Source organism: Corella eumyota, chromosome 2 (genome assembly GCF_963082875.1).
Source record: "Corella eumyota chromosome 2, kaCorEumy4.1, whole genome shotgun sequence".
Taxonomy (NCBI): domain Eukaryota; kingdom Metazoa; phylum Chordata; class Ascidiacea; order Phlebobranchia; family Corellidae; genus Corella; species Corella eumyota.
Genome location: NC_137491.1, coordinates 21,491,738 through 21,513,765, shown reverse-complemented (window position 1 = coordinate 21,513,765; position 22,028 = coordinate 21,491,738). Strand labels below are relative to the sequence as shown.

The window sequence follows — 22,028 nt, the reverse complement described above, 5'->3', positions numbered from 1 at the left end:
TTTTTTTTAATATTTTAAAATTCTGAAACAATATTAGGTAAAAACAATCATATAAGTTTATTGAAGATTTAAACAAGTATCGAATAAAATTATAAAACCAATTACTTTACAAGGCAAGCAAGAAAAATTTGTGTAAATAAATCTATATTACATTGCATTGAAACATAAATATAAGCGCTTATACATTAGCATTATTTGCAAAGAAAGATCAAAGAGATGAGCAAGTTAAATACGTAACATTCAATTAAAACTTAGAAACCTAAAATTACACAAAAAAAGAAAACATAAAAATACACAAAATATAAAATAGTTAGACAAAAAGGGTGGAGCCTATTTTGACCAATCAGCATCAACTTATTTTGTTTTTATTATTTAAATTATTCTGTTTATCCTCAATGTTATTTTCGTGTTTTTTCTTTAAGAATTTTCCACCCTTGAAACAATAAGGTAGAAGTAAAATATTAAAACCATGAGAATAAAAAAAATAATTAATACAACACATTTTTTTGTATATATCTTTGTCCAACATTTCATAAATTCCATGTTTTTTGTTATATTTCTATCCTCGATGTGGGAAAGTCAAATGCCCGACCTAAACATAGAGTAACATTTGTTACACCGACCCAGTCTCGAGTTAACTTTGGCAGTTTTGGATATTATTAATGGTAATTGCCCAATCACTAAGCCGCTGATAAAGTGCTGGCTTAGTAGAAGTTTATACTGTTTATAACACGTTACTCAAAGGGCGCTACTGTATGAGAGCACTGGGGATCAAACCCAAGACCTCATGTAGTAAAGCTAAGTGTTTTAACCATTACACCATGCCGCTGATAGATGCAAAATAATGATAATACTTGGTTAGGTTAAAACACAAATTCCGACCTGATATCCGAGAACTGACCCAGTGACCCCACCTGCCATGGCAACCCCGGCTGTCAAGCCAACCTTCACCCCGGCAACAAAGCCGATCGGACCCCCGACCACCCCACCAACAACAGCACCAACTAGTGGAAACATTGCAGCCTAGAAAACAAAAATTGTTAAAAAAAGCTGAAAAGTTGCATTTAATTTAGGTTCTAGTATAAACATTACTTAAAGCAGTTGAAATGTTAAATTAATAAACTTGGCATCAAATATACTTAAAGTTTTAAATTTAAATTTAATTTAAAAACTGGATATAGAAAATTTTTTAATATTTTAATTATTTTTAACTTTGATAATAACCTTTAACACGGCAACTTTCTTTAGGTGGATGTTTCCTTCTTGGATGTTGACCTCGGCGACCTTCACATTATCTGAGATCTCGTTGACCTCATGACCTTGTTCGTGCACTGAAGCATGAAGGGTTTTCATAATATCATGAAGGTCAACTAAATCCTGACAAAATTTAAAAAATTTTAAGTTTTGAAAATAATTTTCTAATTTTGTTCAAATAAATGCACTTTTTAATGTCCCTAAACTAGTTGCCTTTTAAATTTATGAGTTTTAAAATTTTAAAATGTAAAATAAAACAACTTTTTACCTTATTTAAGTTGTTTAAAGATTCTTCTGAAATGTCGTTGTTAAAATCCAACCTTCCCTTTTCAATCTGAACTTGCAACTGATCTGTGGAATCAGCTGAAAAAATATCAAAATAAAATTTAAAACAAAAGTTTTTATATACCGCTAGCATGGTGTAGTGGTAAGAACACTTAGCTTTACTACATGAGGTCCAGAGCTCAATTCTCACTGCTCTAATGCTGTAGCGCTTTTGAGTAAGGCGGTATAAATGGTATGAACTCCTGCTGAGCCAGCACTTAATCAGCAGCATAATTATCGAGCAATTATAATCTATAATATCCCAAACTGCTAAAGCCAACTTGAGACTGGGTCGAGGTAACTGATGTTACTCTATGTTTAGGTTGTGCATTCGACCTTCCCACATTGACGATAAAGATATAAACAAAAATTTATATATTTAAACTTCAAAATTGTTTATTAATATACAAACACTTTATGCAGATAAACAAATTAAAATTTACTTTTAAACTTACAAGTTGAAATATTTGGAAGATTTGCTTCCTCCTCATCAGACAAAATACTCAACAAATCTCTAGCCTTGGGGGATCTACCAATTGGTACTTCCCCAATTGAGTTTGTTGGATTAACAGGTAGGTCAGCTAAAACAAAAATCAAAAATTTATAATCGTTTTTTTTACAGTCTTTTAAGTTTTGAAAAATAGACCAATTGTTGTTACCTGTTAAAGGTAGGTTTGTGACATCATAGATGTGAATAATGGCCTGATTGATTTTGTGTTTAGTTGGTTTAATTCGAAGATCAAAATAATCGAGATCGGAGTCGAGAATATAATTTCGGAGTTCGTCAATTTCAACAACTTTATCGTTTAATTTCTAAAACAAAATAAAATTTAAAGATATTCAAAAGTTTACTTTAAGTTGAGTAATCGATCGCAACGTTTGGTCGAGATTTTTATTTTCGTGATATGGTCTCAACTAATATTTGCCCGTCATTTTTTACCCAAGCAAACTTCAGTTTTTATTTATTTTATAAGCCTTTAAATTGGACATACATTTACATATATTCGTCTACTAAGCTTCATTATAGATTTTTCTTATTTAAATTTAAAATATTATTAAGTCCGGTAGTGTGGCGAACCGGTCATAGAGTCGGACTACGAGCCGAAAGGTTTCGGGTTCGAGCCGCACCAATGCCACACTATTTGCCCTTGAGCCCGGCGTTTACGAATAGCTCAAACACGTCACAAATGCACACCCTTCCCCAACAAAAAAATATAAAAACCTATCACCTTAAGGTCTTATCAAAAAAAAAAAAAAAAAATTTAAATATTATTAAACCAATATACTGGGTTTGGTGACCATGCCATAACATACTTAAAATTTTTATGTAAACATTAATACTTTTGGCATGTTTTAAATCATTAAATCGATTTTGTCATTTTTTCCCGTCGCATTGTTGTAATATTAATTGTATATTGTATTTATTATTTATCAATGTGCGAAAAATCAAAATAAAAAAAAAATGTTTGAAAAGATTATTAATTATTTATAAAATAAACTTATACATATATATAATTACAAAGGCTTAAGTAAAATGACCTAAAAAAATATAATATTTGAATAACTCAGGTTTGCAATGTAAAGAACAGACCTTTATAAGTTGAGTAGCTTTGTGGTATCCCTTGGTTAAGTTTTCATCATTACCGTCAAGTTTTTCTATTTCATTGCTCAACCTGAACGATAAACTTTGTTAGTGAAACTTACTGCAAGTAACAAACAATGCAAAGGATTGCAACTGTATAGTTTATGACCTGTAATTTTACAACATTAATATAAGATTGGGTCACTGTAAAACCCATAAAAAGCATTGTGATTATTGTAGACTATATACATTATCACTTCTATTGAAAACCTTAAATGACTAAGATTCAGGGCAATTTAGATAGTATTTTAGTTAGTTTATATGGTTGGGTCAAGTAAGGTTTAAGTTAATGATGATAACATTATAGTTCGCAAAATATACACATTGACCAACCATTCTGGAAAGTAGAGCAAGTAGTTTTTTTTGCATGCCTGGCTTTTAAAAAAATTTGCGCATGCACAATACTGATGACTTGAGATCTCACTGAAAACTGTCCTACTTTCCAGACTGGTTGGCCAGTAGGCATAATGCTTCATGGGACCAATATTTTAAAGGACAAGTTCATGACCTAAACATAGAGTAACATTTATGACCCCAAACCAGTCTCAAGTTGACTTTGTCAGTTTAGGATATTTTAAATTATAATGTTAATAAACTACAAAATGAAAGAAGTGAATAACTAGGGAATAAATACATAATTATAACACAATGAAACCAAGTAAATTATTACAATCTTACTTGTACAATTGATCAAGATTAAACGGGACTTCGTTTTCAACAAAGTTATCGACAACTTTTTCAACTTTTAGAAAGTAAACTTTTTCACTCAATTTTAAATCGAGATTTTCCAAATAAATTTCATTTTTCTTGCCGAAAACTTTATGAAAACTGCTCCGAGCTAGATTCGAACCCGGGACTTTGGTCCAGATATTACTTAATTCCATTTTAACTTTGTAATTAACATAATTTTAAGTTTTACAATTTTTGTTTCTTTGTTATTGGAGTTCCCCTTAAAATCTGTCACCATCTAAGTGACGTCATTGTTTACGTAATATGCGCTGGTGTGTAACGATTTTATTATAAGATTTTTATTAAAATAAATTTTTTATTTATTTAAATTTGAGATAATAAATTGTTTTATTACAATTTTTATTGTTTAGTTTAATTATTTAAATCTTTTGTATTTTTATATAATTGCTTTTTTTAATTTAAAACCTTTCTAAACAGCGCAACCGGTAATTAAATAATTATCCTCTTTTGAAAATCACCGAAGCGAGGTGAAACGTGGGAACCCGGAAGCGGTGACGTTTTTGTGTTGATTGTGACGTCGATAGTAATTTCATTCAGTCAAACGCTGTAAGCAAGGAGGAAAGAAACAAGTTTTTAGTTTTAATTAATTAGTTTATATTCAGTAATTTAAAATGGTAAGTGTAGAATGTTAATATTATAAAATATTCAATTACGTTATTAATATATTAAAATTATTAAATTCATTTTAATTTTGTTAAAACTTAAGTTAATATTTAATAAAATAATTATAACAGTAATATTTGTGCTCTGATTATTAATAAAATGTTAAAATATATTATTGTGTTTTTATTTGTATTGTTATAAATAAGTAAATGTAACTGGCTGACAAATTATATTGTTTGATTATAAATTAATTTTAAAATAATTAAAAGTATTTTTTTTTATATATATTAATATTCTCGATGTGGTAAAGTCGAATGCACGACTTAAACATAGAGTAACATCAGTTACTCCAACCCAGTCTCGAGTTGCCTGTGGCAGTTTGAGATATTATAGATTATGATTGCCCGGTAATTATACTGCTGATTAAGTGCTGGCTCAGCAGGAGTTCATACCGTTTATAGCGCCTTACTCGAGGACGCTACAGCATAAGATCAATGGGGATTGAACCCACGACCTCATGTGTGGTGTAGCAAGAGTTCTTACCACTACACCACGCTGCCGGTTTTAAAGAGTAAACAAAATTTTAAACCCCAATTCAAATTGTAAAATATTAAAATGTTAGTTTTATAGCATTTAAATTAAAGCATATATTATGCTAAAAAATCTTGAACTACATCTAACATTGTAGTCCACAATTAACTAAATTATTGATTTCCAGGCAATGGGACCAAGCAGTTCAACTACAGTTGGGGGAGGGAGATCTCCAGGTCGATCAGCCGCGACACCGAGGTATTATAACATTTCTATGTTTATTTATCCTCAATGTTAAAAAATATTTATCCTTAAAAATAATGACAACTATTTTTATGATGTCACAGAGCTGGCTCGGGGGCTACAGTCCGACAGCGCAAAGCGACCCCCACTACAAGGTCAAAGAGCACCCCCGGTGGCGGAAGTGGAGCGGGGAGCACCATGTGGAGATTTTATTCGGAAGACTCCCCGGGACTTAAAATGTAAGAATTTTACAACAAAAATTTTTTTGGGGGATATTAAGCAAATCTTTCCTTAAAACCTTAGTTAGTTTAATGCTGGGATAAAAGTGGCAAAAAGTCCTTTTTAAAACTCCTAAATTTTATCAATTTTAATTTTTTTTAGTGGCCCCGTTCCGGTCTTAGTCATGAGCCTTTTATTCATCGCATCAGTTTTCATGCTTCACATTTGGGGAAAATACACAAAGTAAACTTTCAGCGTTGCCAACTGTAAATATTTGTTATTATTTGATTTCTATGGGAGGACGGTGATCGCAAAAACTGCAATTTTTGTATTCAAAACACTTTAAATGTGAATAAATTTTAATTTTTACAGTGGAATAATAAAAATATCTAAAGCAGAACAACAACAAAAATATCAGCTACGTCTAAAAACAAGATTTAAATATTTAAGAGGTTTTAGATAAAGTAGAATAGTAGTTTAAAGTTATTATTAAATTTAGGAAACTTAAATTTTATACAACACAATAATCATTCAATGTTTTAACTAAATTTGTCAAAATATTTTAAACTTATTGTAATCAGAAATTTTTTTAAATATAGACCCTAAATTTAATACAAAAAAAGGGACCGCACTTCCAATAAATTAAGCGTGACAATAAAATTGATTACTCTCATCAAGTTGGGTCTTAAACATGAATTATATTTATGTATACACTCCTGTCAGTTAAGTTAAATTGTAATTAAACACAATAAGCAACCTCAGTTTAGTATACTAACCTCCGTTATGCCTCAACGGTTTGAGCAACATCTTCCTCCGCAGCATCAACTGGTTCCGGTTCTTCAACTTCCTTTTGTTTCTCCAATCTAGAACAAAATCAAAATTTAAATAAAAACAAAAAAATATTTCAAAGTTTAAACTCTAATTACTTTACATACTTTAATTTTTTTTTTTTTTTTTTTTTTGTATATATTTTTATCCTCGATGTGGGAAAGTCGAATGCGCGACTTAAGCATAGAGTAACATAAGTTATTCCGACCCAGTCTCGAGTTGCCTGTGGCAGTTTGGGATATTATAGAGACTATAATTGCCCGGTAATTATGCTGCTGATTAAGCTCAGCAGGAGTTCATACCGTTTATAGCGCCTTACTCAAAGGCGCTACAGCATAAGATCAGTGGGGATTGAACCCAAGATCTCATGGGTGGTGTAGCAAGTGTTCTTACCACTACACCACGCTGCCGGCTAAATTAATAAACAATTTTAATTATGACATCACAACCCACCAGTTATGACATCACACTACTTACTTTCCCCTAACATCCTCCAAAGCTTTAGTGATTGCAACCTCCGCTGCATCGTCTCCCTGAAGTTTTGCCGTTTCCAGAGATTGTTGGAACGACTCTAAGGCTAGCTCGTACTCGCCAAGTTTTACTGAAATATTAAAGTTTATTAAATTAATAATTATTAATATAATATTACTGTAAAGCATGTAATGTAACTTAATAGACAAACATAAGCAGAAGAACCACTAAGTAACAACTACTTACATATTTTGTAAAGTTGTAAGTAGTTATTGTGTAGTGAAGCTATAAAAAAGTCTTTTTACATTAATGTGAATCAATACACTTGGCTTCACTACATGAGGTCCCGGGTTTAGTCCCCACTGCTTTCATGCTTTTTATTAATGTAAGTACAATACATACAATAGTTTGAACTCTCGAATAATATAAACTCTTGAGCACGCCCTTAATCAGTAGCTTAATTGTTGGGCAATTATAATTCATAATATCCCAAACTGTCACAGGCAACTCGAGACTGGGTCGGAGTAAATAATGTTACTTTATGTTAAGGTGGCGCATTCGACCTTTCCACCTTGAGGATAAATAAATAAAAAATGACAATTCCTCCAACAAAACACAAACCTTCAGCTTGTGCAATCAGAACGCCAGCGTTGAGTTGCCAGACGTCGTCTTCAGCTTTCTTTGCCTCAGCTAAAGATTTTTGTCCAAACTCCTTTGCTTTCTCACTTACTCCGAGTTCCAAGTGACATCGTCCGATCTCGTGGAACAACCAAGTTGACTCCAAAGCTGATTTACTCAGTGGAAGTTTCTCGTTCCAACTGTGAAACAAAATGTAAGAATAAATTAAGTAACAGAAGTCACTTAAATGTGCTGAAGGACAGTCTTTTTAACAACCATAAACTAATAATTTGGTGGAGCCGGCAGCGTGGTGTATTGGTCAGAACACTTGCTACACCACATATGGTCGTGGGTTCAATCCTCACTGATCTCATGCTGTAGCGCCCTTAAGTAAGGCGCTATAAACAGTATAAACTCCTGCTAAGTCAGCACTCAATCAGCAGCATAATTACCGGGCAATTATAATCAATAATATCCCAAACTGCCACAGGCAACTCGAGACTGGGTCGGAGTAACAGTTGCTACTCTATGTTTAAGTGGCGCATTCGACATTCCCACATCGAGAATAAAGATATATATAAAAAAATTTTAGGGATTAAGATTTTAGTTATTGGTTAACATAATGATAATTAATAAAACTTAAATTAAATATGTACAAGAGCATTACATTCTCAACTATAAGATTGTTATTTAAATTACATTCAATCCCAACATAAAAGAAATCAAAACTCTACAAGCCTAACTAATTTAATTAAAATATTTATTTACAATGTGAAGATATAAGATTTCATTAAATTAATATAATTTGAACCCACCAATCGATGGCTTTCTGGAACTTTCCGACTCTTGCGTAAACTCTTCCCAGATTGTCCAGAGCTCGAGATTTTGCATCCTGGAAGTTGCTGTCAATCAAAATATTAAAATTTTAACAAAATAAATTTAAGTTACAAAAAAGTTGTTTAAATCATCTATAAAAACTTAAATGATGTTTAAATTGTATTTAAAACCTTTATGTAATAAGACTTAGTGGACAATGTATGTCCAATTTATAGGCTTACAATACATAAAACTGCTGTTTTAAATTATTTACAGGCAAATATTAGTTGAGAGTTGCGACCATATTACAACAATTAAAATGCCAACCACAGGGGGGGCTATAAACTGGTATTAATTTGATCTTTTAAAAGAAACAAAAAATAACGAACTGTTTCTCAGATATGTCAAGATCCTTCTGGTGGTTCTCTAGTGCCTCTTGTGTCTGCCCAAGCTCAAGATGAGCGTTTCCGATACAAGAATGAAGGTTCGCGACCACGTCGGATTTGTTTGGAATCTCTGATTCCGATAATCGGTTGACTGAACGCAGCGTTGAAACCGCAAGAGCGAGACTCTCCGATGCTTTTCCTTCAGCAAGGACTGAAAAAAATAAATTATTTTAAAGATTTAATTAGTGAAGTAACATTCCTAAAATATTTAATTGTAAGTGCAATAAAAAAAATACAAGATCAAATAAATTACATTTGTTAATAATGGACCTTGGAGACAATGTATGTTTAATTTATAGTCCTACAAAATAAATAAAACTCCTGTTTGTGGTAAGGACTGAAAATGCAACCTTTATTCAAATCTAGTTAAAACAAATTGACCAAACCAGCATTTAATTATTTAAAATAAAACCTCACTTAAAATGTTTAAACTCACAAAGGTCGATGTCTTCGAGATTTTTGAGGATAAACGAAGTTGGATCGGTGATGCGTTCAGTCTTGCGTGTCGACCACTTCTGTTGCATCATCATGCGGTCACGCTTGCGCGCATACATCGGCTTTTGTTGTCGCCAGAATTCTGTCCTAAAATTATTTCAAAACTAAATTAAATCTTTATTTTTTTTTATTTATCCTCAATGTGGGAAGGTCAACTTCACAACCCAAACATAGAGTAACACCAATTACCCTGATTTAGTCCTAAGTTGGCTTTGGTAGTTTAAAATATTATAGATTATAATTGCTCGATAAATATAAGGTTGTATATAGCAATTTACTCAAGGGATGAAAGCAGTAGGGTTTGAACCCAGGACCCCAAGTAGTGGAGCCAAAGGTTCTGCCCCTTTCACCATGCTGCCAGTTATTAAGTTGGTGACAAAAAAGTTTTTTTTCTAGATTAATGTAACTTGCAACCTTGTGTCAAGATAGTTGATTCCTGAGAACACCAAGTCGTAAATACTCATCCCTCCTGCACTCCCTTTCACTAAATCTAAATACATTTAATATTAGGTTTAATATATTACAACTAATGATATGAACCTACATCAACATTTATTTCCATTCAAATTGTCAAAAAAAATCTCATATTATGATAAACAAAATTAATCGACTTCATGGTGTAGTAGTAAGGAATACTTGGCTTCACTATATGAGGTGCTGGGTTCGATCCCCATGGAGTAAGGCCTTTTAAATGATGTGAATTCTTAAAAAACTATTCAGCAAAATTTATTGTCAAGTAATCAATTATATCTTTAACTGCCAAAGTCAACTTGAGACTGGGTCAGGGTAACAGATGTTATTCTATGTTAAGGTCATGAACATCAAGGATAATAATAAAAAAAAATCAAAATATAAAATTTAATTGTTTAATTGTTTACCTTCATCCTTGAGTAGTTTCTCCAAATATTCTTTATCTGCATAAAGTTCACCCAGCAATGCCTTAGCTGTTCTGTTACTAGTACCACCTGGTGCTTTCCCTAATGTGCGACTTGTTTTTGTGGTTGCAGGTTTTGGAGCCGCTCTGTACAAGAAATATTAACATCAAAAGTATCAAAATGTTTTTAACATAATATACTAAAAATGTAGATTTAATAACAAGAAAAAACTTGGTTCACGCATTAAATTGTGGCCCTGAATGTATAAACAGTTAAACTATATAGTTATCTATCTTTAAAGTATTAATAGTTAGTATATATACCTATATAACAGTATGTGCGATATTAAAATAATTTTACCTGTATCCTCTTTGTTTTGCTTTTCCTTTCCCTTCATCCATCTTGTTAAAGAAAGACAAATCTCCTTTGTTCTCCAACTTTACTGAGGATGGACCTGAAAGAAATAATACCATTGTTAAATATTATACAATACTTATACAATTTTAATAAGTTGTAAAGTCATTTTATGGTAAATTTGCTTTTAGCTTATAAGGTCCTGGGTTTGATCCCCACTGCCTTCATGCTGTATTGTCAAAGTCAACTTGAGACAACGCCCGAAAATCAAAATTAACTGAAGACTGGATCTACAAATGGTCTAGAGTTCAATAACCGATGCTTCTATGCTATAGTGGCTCTAAGGTGCCATCATCCAAAACAAACTCTTGCTAAGACAATTATAATTATTAATATCACTACATAAAAGTCCTGGGTTCGATCTCCACTGCTCTTATACTGTAGTGGTATGGTGCTACAAACTGTATAAACTCCTGCTGAGCCAGCACTTAATCAGCAGCATTATTTATCGGGCAATTATAATCTCAAAAACATCCCAAAAAGGCAAATTCAACTTGAGACTAGGTCGGAGTAACAATTGTAATTTTATGTTTGGTTTAAGTTTGTCTTTCCACATCGAGAATAAATAAATACAAAAACTAGGTTAAAACTTTTCATTGTACTACAAACCAGAAAAGTCTTAGATTAACATTTTTAGAAACAAAGTCCTATAGCTAAACCAAATACTTTTTACTTACTTCCAACACAATTATCGATGGCCTCCTGTGCTTTCTGTATTCCCAGTCTAAACTCTTGGAGTTCGGGTCTCAACTTGTGACCTCTATGGTAGAAAACGAGGGCATATTCGAAGTCACCCATCTGGTATAAAGCTTCAGCTTTTTGGAACAACCCCTGGATAAGGGAATTAGTTATGTTAGTTTGTTGTTTAGTGCCAATTGTTTTATTTTATAAAGTTTTTGAATTAGGAAAATTATTAAGATTTAAAGTAAAAAATAGACCTGACTTTTAAAAATAATAAAAAAATTTCAAAGAAGCTTTGAATACCAAAATAATTTTTGTGGGAAACTGCTTTTACGAATTTTTGTACAATGATAAATCTCAGATTAACGCTACGAAGTTATTGATAAACTAAACCTTGTGAAATTCTTTGTTCTCAGTGAGCGAGGCTTCAGCATCCCTCAGTGCAGCTTGTGCGTCTCCAATTTGTAAATAACATTTTGATCTTGCCACCAATGCTGTGTGGTTTGTTGATTCTATTTCAAGTGCCTGAAATAACAGTAGTTCCTTTTTTATATTTATTTATCCTCAACATAAAAGAAAGTCAGTTTCATGACTCAAACATAGAGCAACATCAGTTACTACAACCGGCAGCATAGTGAAGTGGTAAGACCACTTCCTACACTACATAAAGGTCCTGGGTTCAATCCCCACTGCTCTTATGCTGTAGCACCCTTGAGTAAAGCACTGTAAACGATAAGTAAAAGTCAGTTTCAGGACCTAAACATAGAGTAACATTAGTTACCCCGACCCAGTCTCGAGTTGACTTTGTCAGTTTGGAATATTATCGGTTAACTCAGTTAAAGCATATTACTTAAGGCAGAAAGACAGTCAAAATTGAACCCAGAACCTCGTGTAGTAAAACCAAGTGTTTAACCACAATACCAGTCTGCCAGTGGCAATGAAAGATTTGCAATCAGCTAATCTGCTAATTAAAACAAAAACGTTTATAATACATCACACAATGAAAAACGAATGCTGCAAAATTAAACAAATTAATATTTTTTTTATTTTAACAACTCTTACTACATGGCGTGCATTTTTGCCGTAGACCATAAATAAAAAAAATTTACCGTCGAATAACTTTCCAACGCTTTCTGGAATTCGCCAGCGTTATACAATTTGTCTCCTTCCGCCAAATACGTCACAAACGAACTCTTCGGCCCATCGTCTCCTTCTTCGTCGTCGTACATTTTAAATTTAATTAAATTTTAGTTTTTTTAGAAAGTTAAAAAAAAACTTCAAAGCTTTTATAAAATAAAAACTTTCTAATAAACAACGTTACCATAGTAACGTAATTTAATTTCCTTCGTGGTAATCGCAACAAAGGTGCAGTCACCCATAAAAAATACTAATCTTATTTTAAGACATAAATACTTGAATTTTAACAAAAATTAAATGTCAACAGAACTTACCAACATCACTGCTGTAGCTGCTATCCTCCGTAATAATATCCAACTCTTCCGGTTCCGAATTCAACCCGAACTCCCGTTCAATAATGACCCGCAGCTCCCGAAATAAATCGTCTCCCATCAACCCAGCTTCGCACAAAAGTTGAATCCTTTTAAGCCGGGCCACTCCTGTTGATTCAAAGTGATTTAAAACTGGAGCTGATTTTGATCGAGTCTCTTCTTTCATCTTTACCCGGGTTTCGAAAACCGCTGAGAACGCTCGCTTTTTAAGGCTCAGTTTTTTCGGGTCATTTTCAGGATATTTTACCAACTTTTTGGCGTTTCTTTTGTTATCTGAGTCCTTAAAGCTCAAGGCTGGGGCTGTTAAGGGTCTAGATAGCTTTTTTGGTTTAACTTTTCGGGTCAAAGCGCTCCTGGGTTTGACCAAAACTTCGTTTTTAACATTCTGTTTCGGGGTTGACAATCTGTCAATTGCTTGCTTTAAAGTTTCAGGAATTGGCTTCGCAACTTTTCGTTCCAATGTTCCAAAATAACAACCTTCCATTGTCGTGTCATACACGTAATAATGGTTCTCGTTAATTCGAGTTTTATCGATTTTAATTTATGACGTCATAATAATAATTCGAAAGACAAGAGCACTTAATTGTTACGTAAAATAATATTCGTTGTGACTTCAGAATTCGTATTTATATTGAAACAAGAATAAAATATAACATGTAAAACAATATAAAAAACATTTAATAAAAAAATAAACAAAACTAAACGCTTTAAAGTTAGTTAAAAACGTCGTTGCTTTTCTCCATAGCTTTCAAACTCTTAAGTCTTTTATCCCCTCTTAACCTCCTAATATCTTCGCCATATTGTTTCTCCCTTAAAAGTTGTTTACGTTGCTCTTCCAAATCTTTCCTGCAAAAATAATTATCATTACTATCAATCTTAAATAAATACCAATCGTTTAAAACAATTGGTTTTGGGTTTGATACCCACTAAAGCCAAGTTAAGATGACCTTGAGTTAAGGACTTGCAGTATTAGCGATCAAAACTATCAGAGGGTTAAAAAACTAACACAATAACCAGGCCAATAACATACCAAACTAATCATAACCTGGTTTTGTAAGGTAAGAAACAAATTACATTTAAACCCAAAAATATCCAGTTTTTTTTTGGATATATCTTTATCCTCGATGTGGAAAAGTCGAATGCGCGACTTAAACTTAGAGTAACATCAGTTACTCCGACCCAGTCTCGAGTTGCCTGTGGCAGTTTGGAATATTATAGACTATAATTGCCCAATAATTATGCTGCTGATTAAGTTCTGGCCCAGCAGGATGCCCTACTTAAGGGAGCTACAGCATGATATCAGTGGGGATTGAACCCACGACCTCATGTGTGGTGTAGCAAGTGTTCTTACCACTACACCACGCTGCCGGTAATTTACATACAAACCCAAAAATACCCAGTATTTGTGGGATGGGTTTTTACAGCATGGACCTAAAAATAATTCATAAGGTATATTATGCTACTCACTTGTTTTGGTTGAGTAAATGACTTTGTTGTATTAATCCCAGCAATTCGGTTCTAAGTCCTCGGTTTTCTTGTTTAATGTTGCTTGCATGTTCACCAAGACACTTCACTGCTTTCTGCATCAAAAATCGGCATTATATGTAAACAAATTAAATAACAAAACACATTAAATTTTGCCCCAATCTTCTTTAAACTAAGATACTAAATTAACGAACATAACCTTAAGTACAAGAGAATTACAAAAACAGTAAAATCTGGGTTAAAATTAGAGGTGATCAGAAAGTACAGAAGAGAATTAGCTAAGACTGTAAAGTACGAGATAAAATTAGCTAAGACTGTAAAATACAAGAGAGAATTAGCGAGGACTGTCAAGTACGAGTGAGAATTAGCAAGGACTGTAAAGTACAAGAGAGAACTAGCAAGGACTGTAAAGTACAAAAGAGAGAATTAGTGAGGACTGTAAAGTACGAGAGAGAATTAGCGCAGACTGTAAAGTACAAGAGAGAAATAGCAAGGACCATCAAGAACGACAAATAATCAGCAAGACTTGTAAAGTACAAGAGAGAATTAGTAGTGAGCATCATAAAGTAGAAAAACAAATTGTGGAAAACACTAAAGTAAAAAAGATCACAAATTTTAAATTTTTTTAAGTTCACCTTGTTGGCTTCCCTGGCAAGTTCCTGGATCTTGTCCTTAGACTCCTGAGTATATTGAGCTTTCTCCTCCAGGAACTGAGCCTTGAGATGTTGGATTGTGTCCGAGTGTCGTCCTCGCATGTGGAGGACTTCACGCTCAAGTTGCTTGATCTTCCGAAGCTGATCTTCCCTTAGCTCCTGTGCGTTAAAAAGCAATGGTTTTAACGATGAGGGCCAATGAGTAATTGTAAAATGTAATGACTTCAACGAATATTATAAACCAAAAAAACAGGTTATTATAACCTTAAAATTAGGGTCATATAATAATAATCATAAATATACCCATAAAATATTAATTAACTTGCCCTGTATTCTGCCAAGTCACCAAACTCCTTTTTAGCTTTCGCAAGCAAACTTTCTTTCTCGAGTAGAGAGGCTTTTAAACCTGAAAAGTGAATATATATGTAAGTATAATTACTGTAATAAAACTGGCAACGAGGTGTAATGGTTAGTATTAAAACTTGGCTTCACTACTTAAAGACCTGGGTTTGATTCCCACTGATTCCATGCTGTAGCTCCCCTGAGTAAGGCACTATAAACAGTTTCAACTCCTGCTAAGCCAATACCTAATCAGCAGCATAATTATTAGGCAATTATAATCTATAATATCCCACTGTCGAAGTCAACTCGAGACTGGGTCTAGGTGACAAATATTAATTAGTGTTTAGGTTATGATAAATATAAAATACTATTTGTTACCGTTTTGCTTTTCCTCATAGTCGGCGAGCATAAGTTGTTTTTGTCGAACTATTTTCTCCAATTCTTGCTGGTTCTGGTCGCTCAGAGATATTATCGTGGTTTGTCGTTTGTGGGTTTTCTTAGTCATGTATGACATATACTCATGCTGTAAACATAAATACTGGGAATTAAACTGGGTTTGGTGTCCATGCCATAATGTTTACTGGCACCGTAGTGTAGTGGTAAGAACACCTGCTACACCACATATGAGGTCGTGGGTTCGATCCCCACTGCTCTCATGCTGTAGCACCCTTGAATGCCCCATAAACGATATGAACTCCTGCTGAGTCAGCACTTCAATCAGCAGTATAATTATCGGGCAATTATAATCAATAATATCCCAAACTACAATAGGCAACTCGAGACTGGGTCGAAGTAACTGTTGTTACTCTATGTTTAGGTCGCAAAGTCAACCTTTCCACATCGAGGATAAAGATATATACAAGAAAAAAAAAAAAATAAGTTGTTTTGTAAAAACAGTATTTATGGTTTAAATCATGAAATTGATTAATGTATTATGTATTGTAAATCATTTTATTACTTGCACAAAAACCTAAATAAAAAGAAAACTGTAACTATTTATTAAGGGGTTTACTTAAACTATTGGTAACACTTTGTGCAGTTTAACTTTATGCTAAAGTTGATAAAAACTTTTTTATTATTGTTTTTAATTCTTACACTTTCAACTCTTGTTTGTTGGGCTTCCTGCTGGAGGAATTCATTTTCGTGACGTCTAAGAATAAATAAGGGTTACATACAAGAGAATTGATTTTGAAATAAATATGTAGACCCTTACACTTTATTTTTATTTTATTTTTTTATATATCAGCATCTTCAATGTGGAAAGGTCGAATGCGCAACTTAAACATAGAGTGACAACAGTTACTCCTACCCAGTCTTGAGTCGACTTCAGAAGTTTAGGATATTATAGATTATAATTGCCCGATAATTATGCTGCTGATTAAGTGTTGGCTCAGCAGGAGTTTATAACGTTTATAGCACCTTACTCAAGGGTGCTACAGCATGAGATCAGTGGGCATCGAACCCAGGACTTCATATAGTGTAGGAAGTGTTTTGACCACTACACCACGCTGCCGGCTTAAATAATTTATTTTAGAAAACTCACAATTCTTCAACTTCTTTCTTTAACTTCCCCAAATTGTCTGTTAAACCGTCTAATCTACAACAAAAACATTTGTTAAACATTTATTATAACTAACTCTAGATTTTTTAAAACTAAATACCATTATTTAGTTGCCTATATGGAAATAAGAATTTGATTAAATCGCAAATTATGTTTTAGCTTTTTACTCTTTCTGAAGATAAGTTTCACGCATGGATGGTTCCAAATTTGTTTCTTCTTTTGTGTCCGAGGTTTCCTGCACCGGGGATTTCCCTTTTTTACCTTTCCCCTTTTTCTTGGGAGGCATATTTATTATTTAAAACAATCTGTTAAGCGCAAAAGGAAAAAAAGGTTAAATTAAACAACTGCATTGTTTAAAGATTTAGTTAAATTCAATTTAAGAATTTTTATAGCTTTACCTAATTTTTTTTCTGCTGAAACAGAGATAATGCATTGTGTAACAAATTACCTTTTAACAAAGTTATATTTTGGTTAACTATGCTCACCTAAGGCAGTCGGATAACTTGACAAAATAAATAAATATCAAAACCTTTAGTTTAACATATTGTTAATTTTTCCTTTCAATCCTATCAGTTAAAAATTTTACAAGTAGTACAAAATAATATTCTAATATTAAAGCCTTACTTTTTTTTGTATATATCTTTATCCTCGATGTGGGAAAGTCGAATGCGCAACTTAAACATAAAGTAACATCAGTTATTCAGACCCAGTCTTGAGTTGCCTGTGGCAGTTTGGGATATTATAGATTATAATTGCCCGGTAATTAAGCTGTCGATTAAGTGCTGGCTCAGCAGGAGTTCATACCGTTTATACCGCCTTACTCAAGAGCGTTACAGCATAATATCATCGGGAATTGAACCCACGACCTCATGTGTGGTGAAGCAAGTGTTCTTACCAGTTACCACTACACCACTCTGCGGGTAAGTTACAATAGAAACAACAAGAATCGAACCACGGATCTCAAGTTGTGTAAAGTCTGAAAGTCATGTTTTCTAACAACAGAGTTAAAAAATACGTGTGCCCGATATACAATGAAAATTTTTATTAGTTTTCTTTAACAAAAACTTATAAAACAAGGATTTAAAGTTATTAATAAACAAAACAACTTTAACCTATGCTAGAAAACCTTATTTTAAATTTATAACTTAGGTAAAATATTATTCTGCCTACTTGAAAAAAGCTTCAGGTTACCTAGCAACTACAGCGTTGCCAAATAATTAATTAGTATTTGACTTATTTTTCAATATCAATATATATTTCATCAAATTTCTAGCTAATCACAGATTTTTTTTTAAATAAGAATTAATTAAAACAATTTACTAATGTATATACTTTAAGTTCACTTAAGTTTTAGTGCTGCTCACCTAATTTTAAGTGCCTACCCTAATATTAAGTTCCTGTCTAAGTTTATTCTTTCTACTATTTGCTTTATTGTAATTAAACAACAATTTTTCAACAAAATTAATTTTAATTAACATATAGACAATAAAAATAAATACTAAAATGACAAATCACACACAATTATTAAGGGTCAATTGATGAAAATAGAAAAGATTGTGCGGCACCTTTATAAGGCTGTGCACATTTTAAACACCAAGATGGAAAAAAACGCGCCACGCATGGCGGAATAAAATTTAAGATGGTAGTTTAAAGTTGACTACCAAATATATTGTTAAGGATAAAACAACAAACTTTTATGTAGGCAACAATATTAGGTTTGCCACATTAAAACAGCAAAAGTCAAAGGTAAGTGAAATCATCGGACAGTGACGAAATCGAGGAATGACATCATGGGAAAGTGACACCATCGGGGAGTGACATCATCAAAGAGTGAAATCATCGAAGAGTGACATCATAGGAGGGCAACGTCATCAAAAAGTAACGTCATCGGAAAGTGACACTAGTGAAAAGTGGCGGCATCATACCAAAACACATCATACAAGAACTTTTGTGCCCAAAATCTTCGGACAGGACCAGCATCGGACAGGACCAGCATCGGACAGGACCAGCATCGGACAGCGGCAGCATCGGACAGCGGCAGCATCGGACAGCGGCAGCATCGGTCAGCGGCAGCATCGGACAGCGGCAGCATCGGACAGCGGCAGCATCGGACAGCGGCGGCAGCATCAGACACAAATGTCACGTCATCAAACAGCGACGTTATTCAAATAATGATGGCATCAACAGTATTTAGTCAGCCACATTGGTTAGTTGCGTCATCGGAAAGTTACATCATACGTTCATGTTAGCAACAACCGGTTTTGCCACAACTGGTTCAATATAAGTCAACAACGATTAGAATGGCGTCCTCAGTGGCGGGACTGCTTTGAAACATTGTAACAACACACTTCATCGAGAAAGGTGACGTCATCACTATGTAACGAAAGATTGCAACATCTTCTATGACGTAAGAATTACCTCGAAAAAAAAAAGAATGGTTAAACAAGTTCATGATAGATTAATATTAGCAAATAGAACAAGCATATAAAACATTTATTTACACAAATTACATGTACACCATACTTTTATTTAATTAATTAAACTAATTAATAATTAAAAAAAAAATTAAAAAAACAAACGATTTAAAAAACAACTTTAGTTTACCTTAATTAAAAACAAACAAAAAAGCAATTTACCAAAACAATAAAAAGTTAAAACATTTAAAAAAAAAAACTAAATTAACAAAACAAACGCATTATATTAAACAAAATTATTTAGAACAAATTATATATATTTTAAACAATTCAATAATTATTATTATTAAATAAATAAATCAACATAGTTGTATCCAACTAGCTTCATTTAAATGATTGCTCGTTAGCATCATCTAGCGGTCGCTCATTATCGCAGTAAATTAAAAAGTCAACGTTAACTATGTTTGCAAAATAGCTCCACCTTGTGGTTATAAATATAAATTATTCGCCTCGCCAAATTTATAAAATTGCACTCTCTAGCGGCTGTATAAAGAACACTCGACAACGCGTGATATATTCTGTCTGACGCTATTGCGTAGCAAGTCAATGACGCGGTCTGACGTAACAAATAAAACGACGTAATCTGACGTAACAAATAAAACGACGTAATCTGACGTAACAAATAAAACTACGTAATCTGACGTAACAAATAAAACGACGTAATCTAACGTAAAAAGTAAAGCGACGAAAACTGACGTAACAACTAAACGACGAAAACTGACGTAACAGCTACAATGACACTAACTGACGTAATAACTAAAGCGACGGACGAAACGATGTGTTGCAACACGCGCACGAATTAAAGTTAACGTAAGACTGACGACTCGCTTAATCTAACTAGGCTGATCCTAATATTAGGTCATTTAGAGTATGATATCTTAAATCAATAATATCCTAAACTTAGCAAGTGGGGCCAACGCCTTAAGGGCAGGGTTGTAGGCATTTTATTAAAAGCATAAAAAAGTATGGTGTACAAACAAAAGGATAAGTAAATTTATTATTATTTATATAATTGAAAAAAAACGAGTATCTCACCTGTATGTTAAAGGAATCACCTTTCTTGGTCTTTTCCTCACAGCTCATCAATACCTTAACTAACAACTACCTTAGGGCCACATCCAATTCTTCATTTCCTCTTCAAATCACCGTAGAATCGCCCTCCCTGCTTATTCCTCCAGTTTCCATCTTCTAGTGGAAAAACAATTGATTTAAGTAAAACAATTTTACTAGGTTAATTTACAGTAAAAGTTCTGTAAAAAGGCAATTTTCGAATTAAAACATTTTACCATTCTTATTTCATGATGGCATGTGTCTTTTGTTGACCTCCGCTTTTTTAAATGACGTCATATTCCGTTCCTTCTTTTCCTGTGACGTCATCTTCTTCTTAAAATTAATTCGCTGTTAGTTTACACTTAACAATTAAAGTTTTTGTTTAATACGTGTTAAAATATTAAATAATAATAGGTAAAAAATTAGGTTACCTTTCCTCTTCTCTTTCGGATAATTCGTTGTCTTCATGGAAATCCGCCTCTTCGCGCCATCTCCAATCCCCGTGACGTAGTTCTCCCCCGTTCTCCGCAACGTCGTCATCATCAAAAACCTTCAAAATAAAAACAAGGGCAGTTATCTATGTCTAATTAAATATTATCTAGTTATTTATACACTTTTAAAATGGTGTCGTGTTCTGAATATGCGGACTGTTAAAATTCGCTAGACATTAAAATAACGAGTGTCGACACGCGCGCGATCCTACCCCTAACCCGTTGCATATTCAGATCAACAACACCATATACACTTTATACAAGTTTTTATAAAACCATTTATACAATTACACGAAAATTAATCTACTTAAACCGATTTGTTAATGTCAGCTTCGTCAAAACATCAATCTTCAAGTTTTGTAATATTAAAGTTACTTATAATCTATACAGATAAATATCAACATAATAATTACAATTGTAAAGCAATTCCTAGTTGTCCGTGTCTTAATTAACTTTACAAAACGACTTCGTAACCTACAAAGTCAAACTAAATGTCCTTCAACTAAATCTCAAGATCAACTAACTAACTTTAACTCTGACGTTTATGATTGGCCAGTGCATTCAACTGTGAAATTGCAGGAGCCAATCATAAACGACAAAGGCTGAATAACATTTAACCTCAAAATCATTAATCCGTAAAATTAACTTACACGTCAAATGTATTTATCCGCTAAAACAAAAGTTTTTACATTCTAAACTAAGTATAAAAATCCTTTTTATTAACAAAAATTAACAAAAGACTTTATTAACGAATATTTATTATAAGGCACTCTTAAAATTAACTTATTCCAAAATTTATATTTGAACTAAACCAAACACAGTATTGCTGGCTTAAGCACGTGCTATTAAAAAAACTACAACACCCTAATTAAGGCTTTGAGTTTTGTGCTTTAGCCTTAAACAACATTTGTTCAAACCAAAAATCCCAACAGGCAAGTTAAAAAAAAAAACATAAGTTTGTAAAATAGATTTTTTTTTAATTTGTAATACAAGGAAAATGGAATTTTATGTTTTTTAATGTTGTATTACGTCATAATAAGACTTGTATTACGTCATACTATGTCATATAATCGTATTAAAATGTCATATAATCGTATTAACGTCAAATTAGGACATTTTAAATTATTTAATTTCCAAAATATATTTGTCCTTTTGCGGAACAAAATAAAACAAATTATTCCTAAGTTAAAAAGTTGGGGGGTTAATATACGGTGGCCCACAAGGGCAAAACATTTAAAAGAGTAAAAACATTTT

General features: G+C 32.9%; 4 protein-coding genes across 6 annotated transcripts; 1 reads left to right on the top strand and 3 right to left on the bottom strand.

Annotated features, from left to right (window-relative positions):
- Positions 1-90: 90 nt before the first annotated feature.
- LOC145741934 (uncharacterized) lies at positions 91-4,174 on the bottom strand. 2 transcript variants are annotated; one of them, XM_082559631.1, is made up of 8 exons: positions 3,899-4,174; positions 3,170-3,251; positions 2,238-2,391; positions 2,034-2,159; positions 1,523-1,617; positions 1,225-1,377; positions 883-1,023; positions 91-433 (listed from the first exon to the last, which is right to left on the bottom strand). In XM_082559631.1, exons 1-8 carry the CDS (start codon positions 4,102-4,104, stop codon positions 350-352), a joined length of 1,041 nt encoding a protein of 346 aa, XP_082415757.1. In that variant the 5' UTR covers positions 4,105-4,174; the 3' UTR covers positions 91-349. The 2 variants fall into 2 exon arrangements, with proteins under 2 accessions (XP_082415757.1, XP_082415758.1); XM_082559632.1 differs by lacking the exon at positions 91-433 and adding an exon at positions 505-592.
- Positions 4,175-4,473: 299 nt separating this feature from the next.
- On the top strand, positions 4,474-5,971 carry LOC145741204 (protein transport protein Sec61 subunit beta-like). Its single transcript, XM_082558749.1, has 4 exons — positions 4,474-4,584; positions 5,292-5,362; positions 5,452-5,586; positions 5,729-5,971. Exons 1-4 carry the CDS (start codon positions 4,582-4,584, stop codon positions 5,811-5,813), a joined length of 294 nt encoding a protein of 97 aa, XP_082414875.1. The 5' UTR covers positions 4,474-4,581; the 3' UTR covers positions 5,814-5,971.
- On the bottom strand, positions 5,867-12,491 carry LOC145741203 (outer dynein arm-docking complex subunit 4-like). Its single transcript, XM_082558748.1, has 13 exons — positions 12,320-12,491; positions 11,604-11,735; positions 11,207-11,360; positions 10,476-10,569; positions 10,119-10,261; positions 9,655-9,730; positions 9,182-9,327; positions 8,689-8,896; positions 8,299-8,385; positions 7,487-7,683; positions 6,872-6,995; positions 6,343-6,429; positions 5,867-5,990 (listed from the first exon to the last, which is right to left on the bottom strand). The coding sequence occupies exons 1-12, from the start codon at positions 12,437-12,439 to the stop codon at positions 6,348-6,350; spliced, it is 1,563 nt and encodes a 520-aa protein (XP_082414874.1). The 5' UTR covers positions 12,440-12,491; the 3' UTR covers positions 5,867-5,990; positions 6,343-6,347.
- An 801-nt stretch (positions 12,492-13,292) lies between these two features.
- Positions 13,293-17,807, bottom strand: LOC145742804 (coiled-coil domain-containing protein 166-like). Of its 2 annotated transcripts, none has more exons than XM_082560614.1 (9): positions 17,384-17,807; positions 16,927-17,064; positions 16,742-16,795; positions 16,294-16,348; positions 15,577-15,721; positions 15,183-15,262; positions 14,839-15,015; positions 14,186-14,298; positions 13,293-13,564 (listed from the first exon to the last, which is right to left on the bottom strand). In XM_082560614.1, exons 2-9 carry the CDS (start codon positions 17,043-17,045, stop codon positions 13,432-13,434), a joined length of 876 nt encoding a protein of 291 aa, XP_082416740.1. In that variant the 5' UTR covers positions 17,046-17,064; positions 17,384-17,807; the 3' UTR covers positions 13,293-13,431. The 2 variants fall into 2 exon arrangements, with proteins under 2 accessions (XP_082416740.1, XP_082416739.1); XM_082560613.1 differs by lacking the exon at positions 17,384-17,807 and adding an exon at positions 17,158-17,332.
- Positions 17,808-22,028: the final 4,221 nt, after the last annotated feature.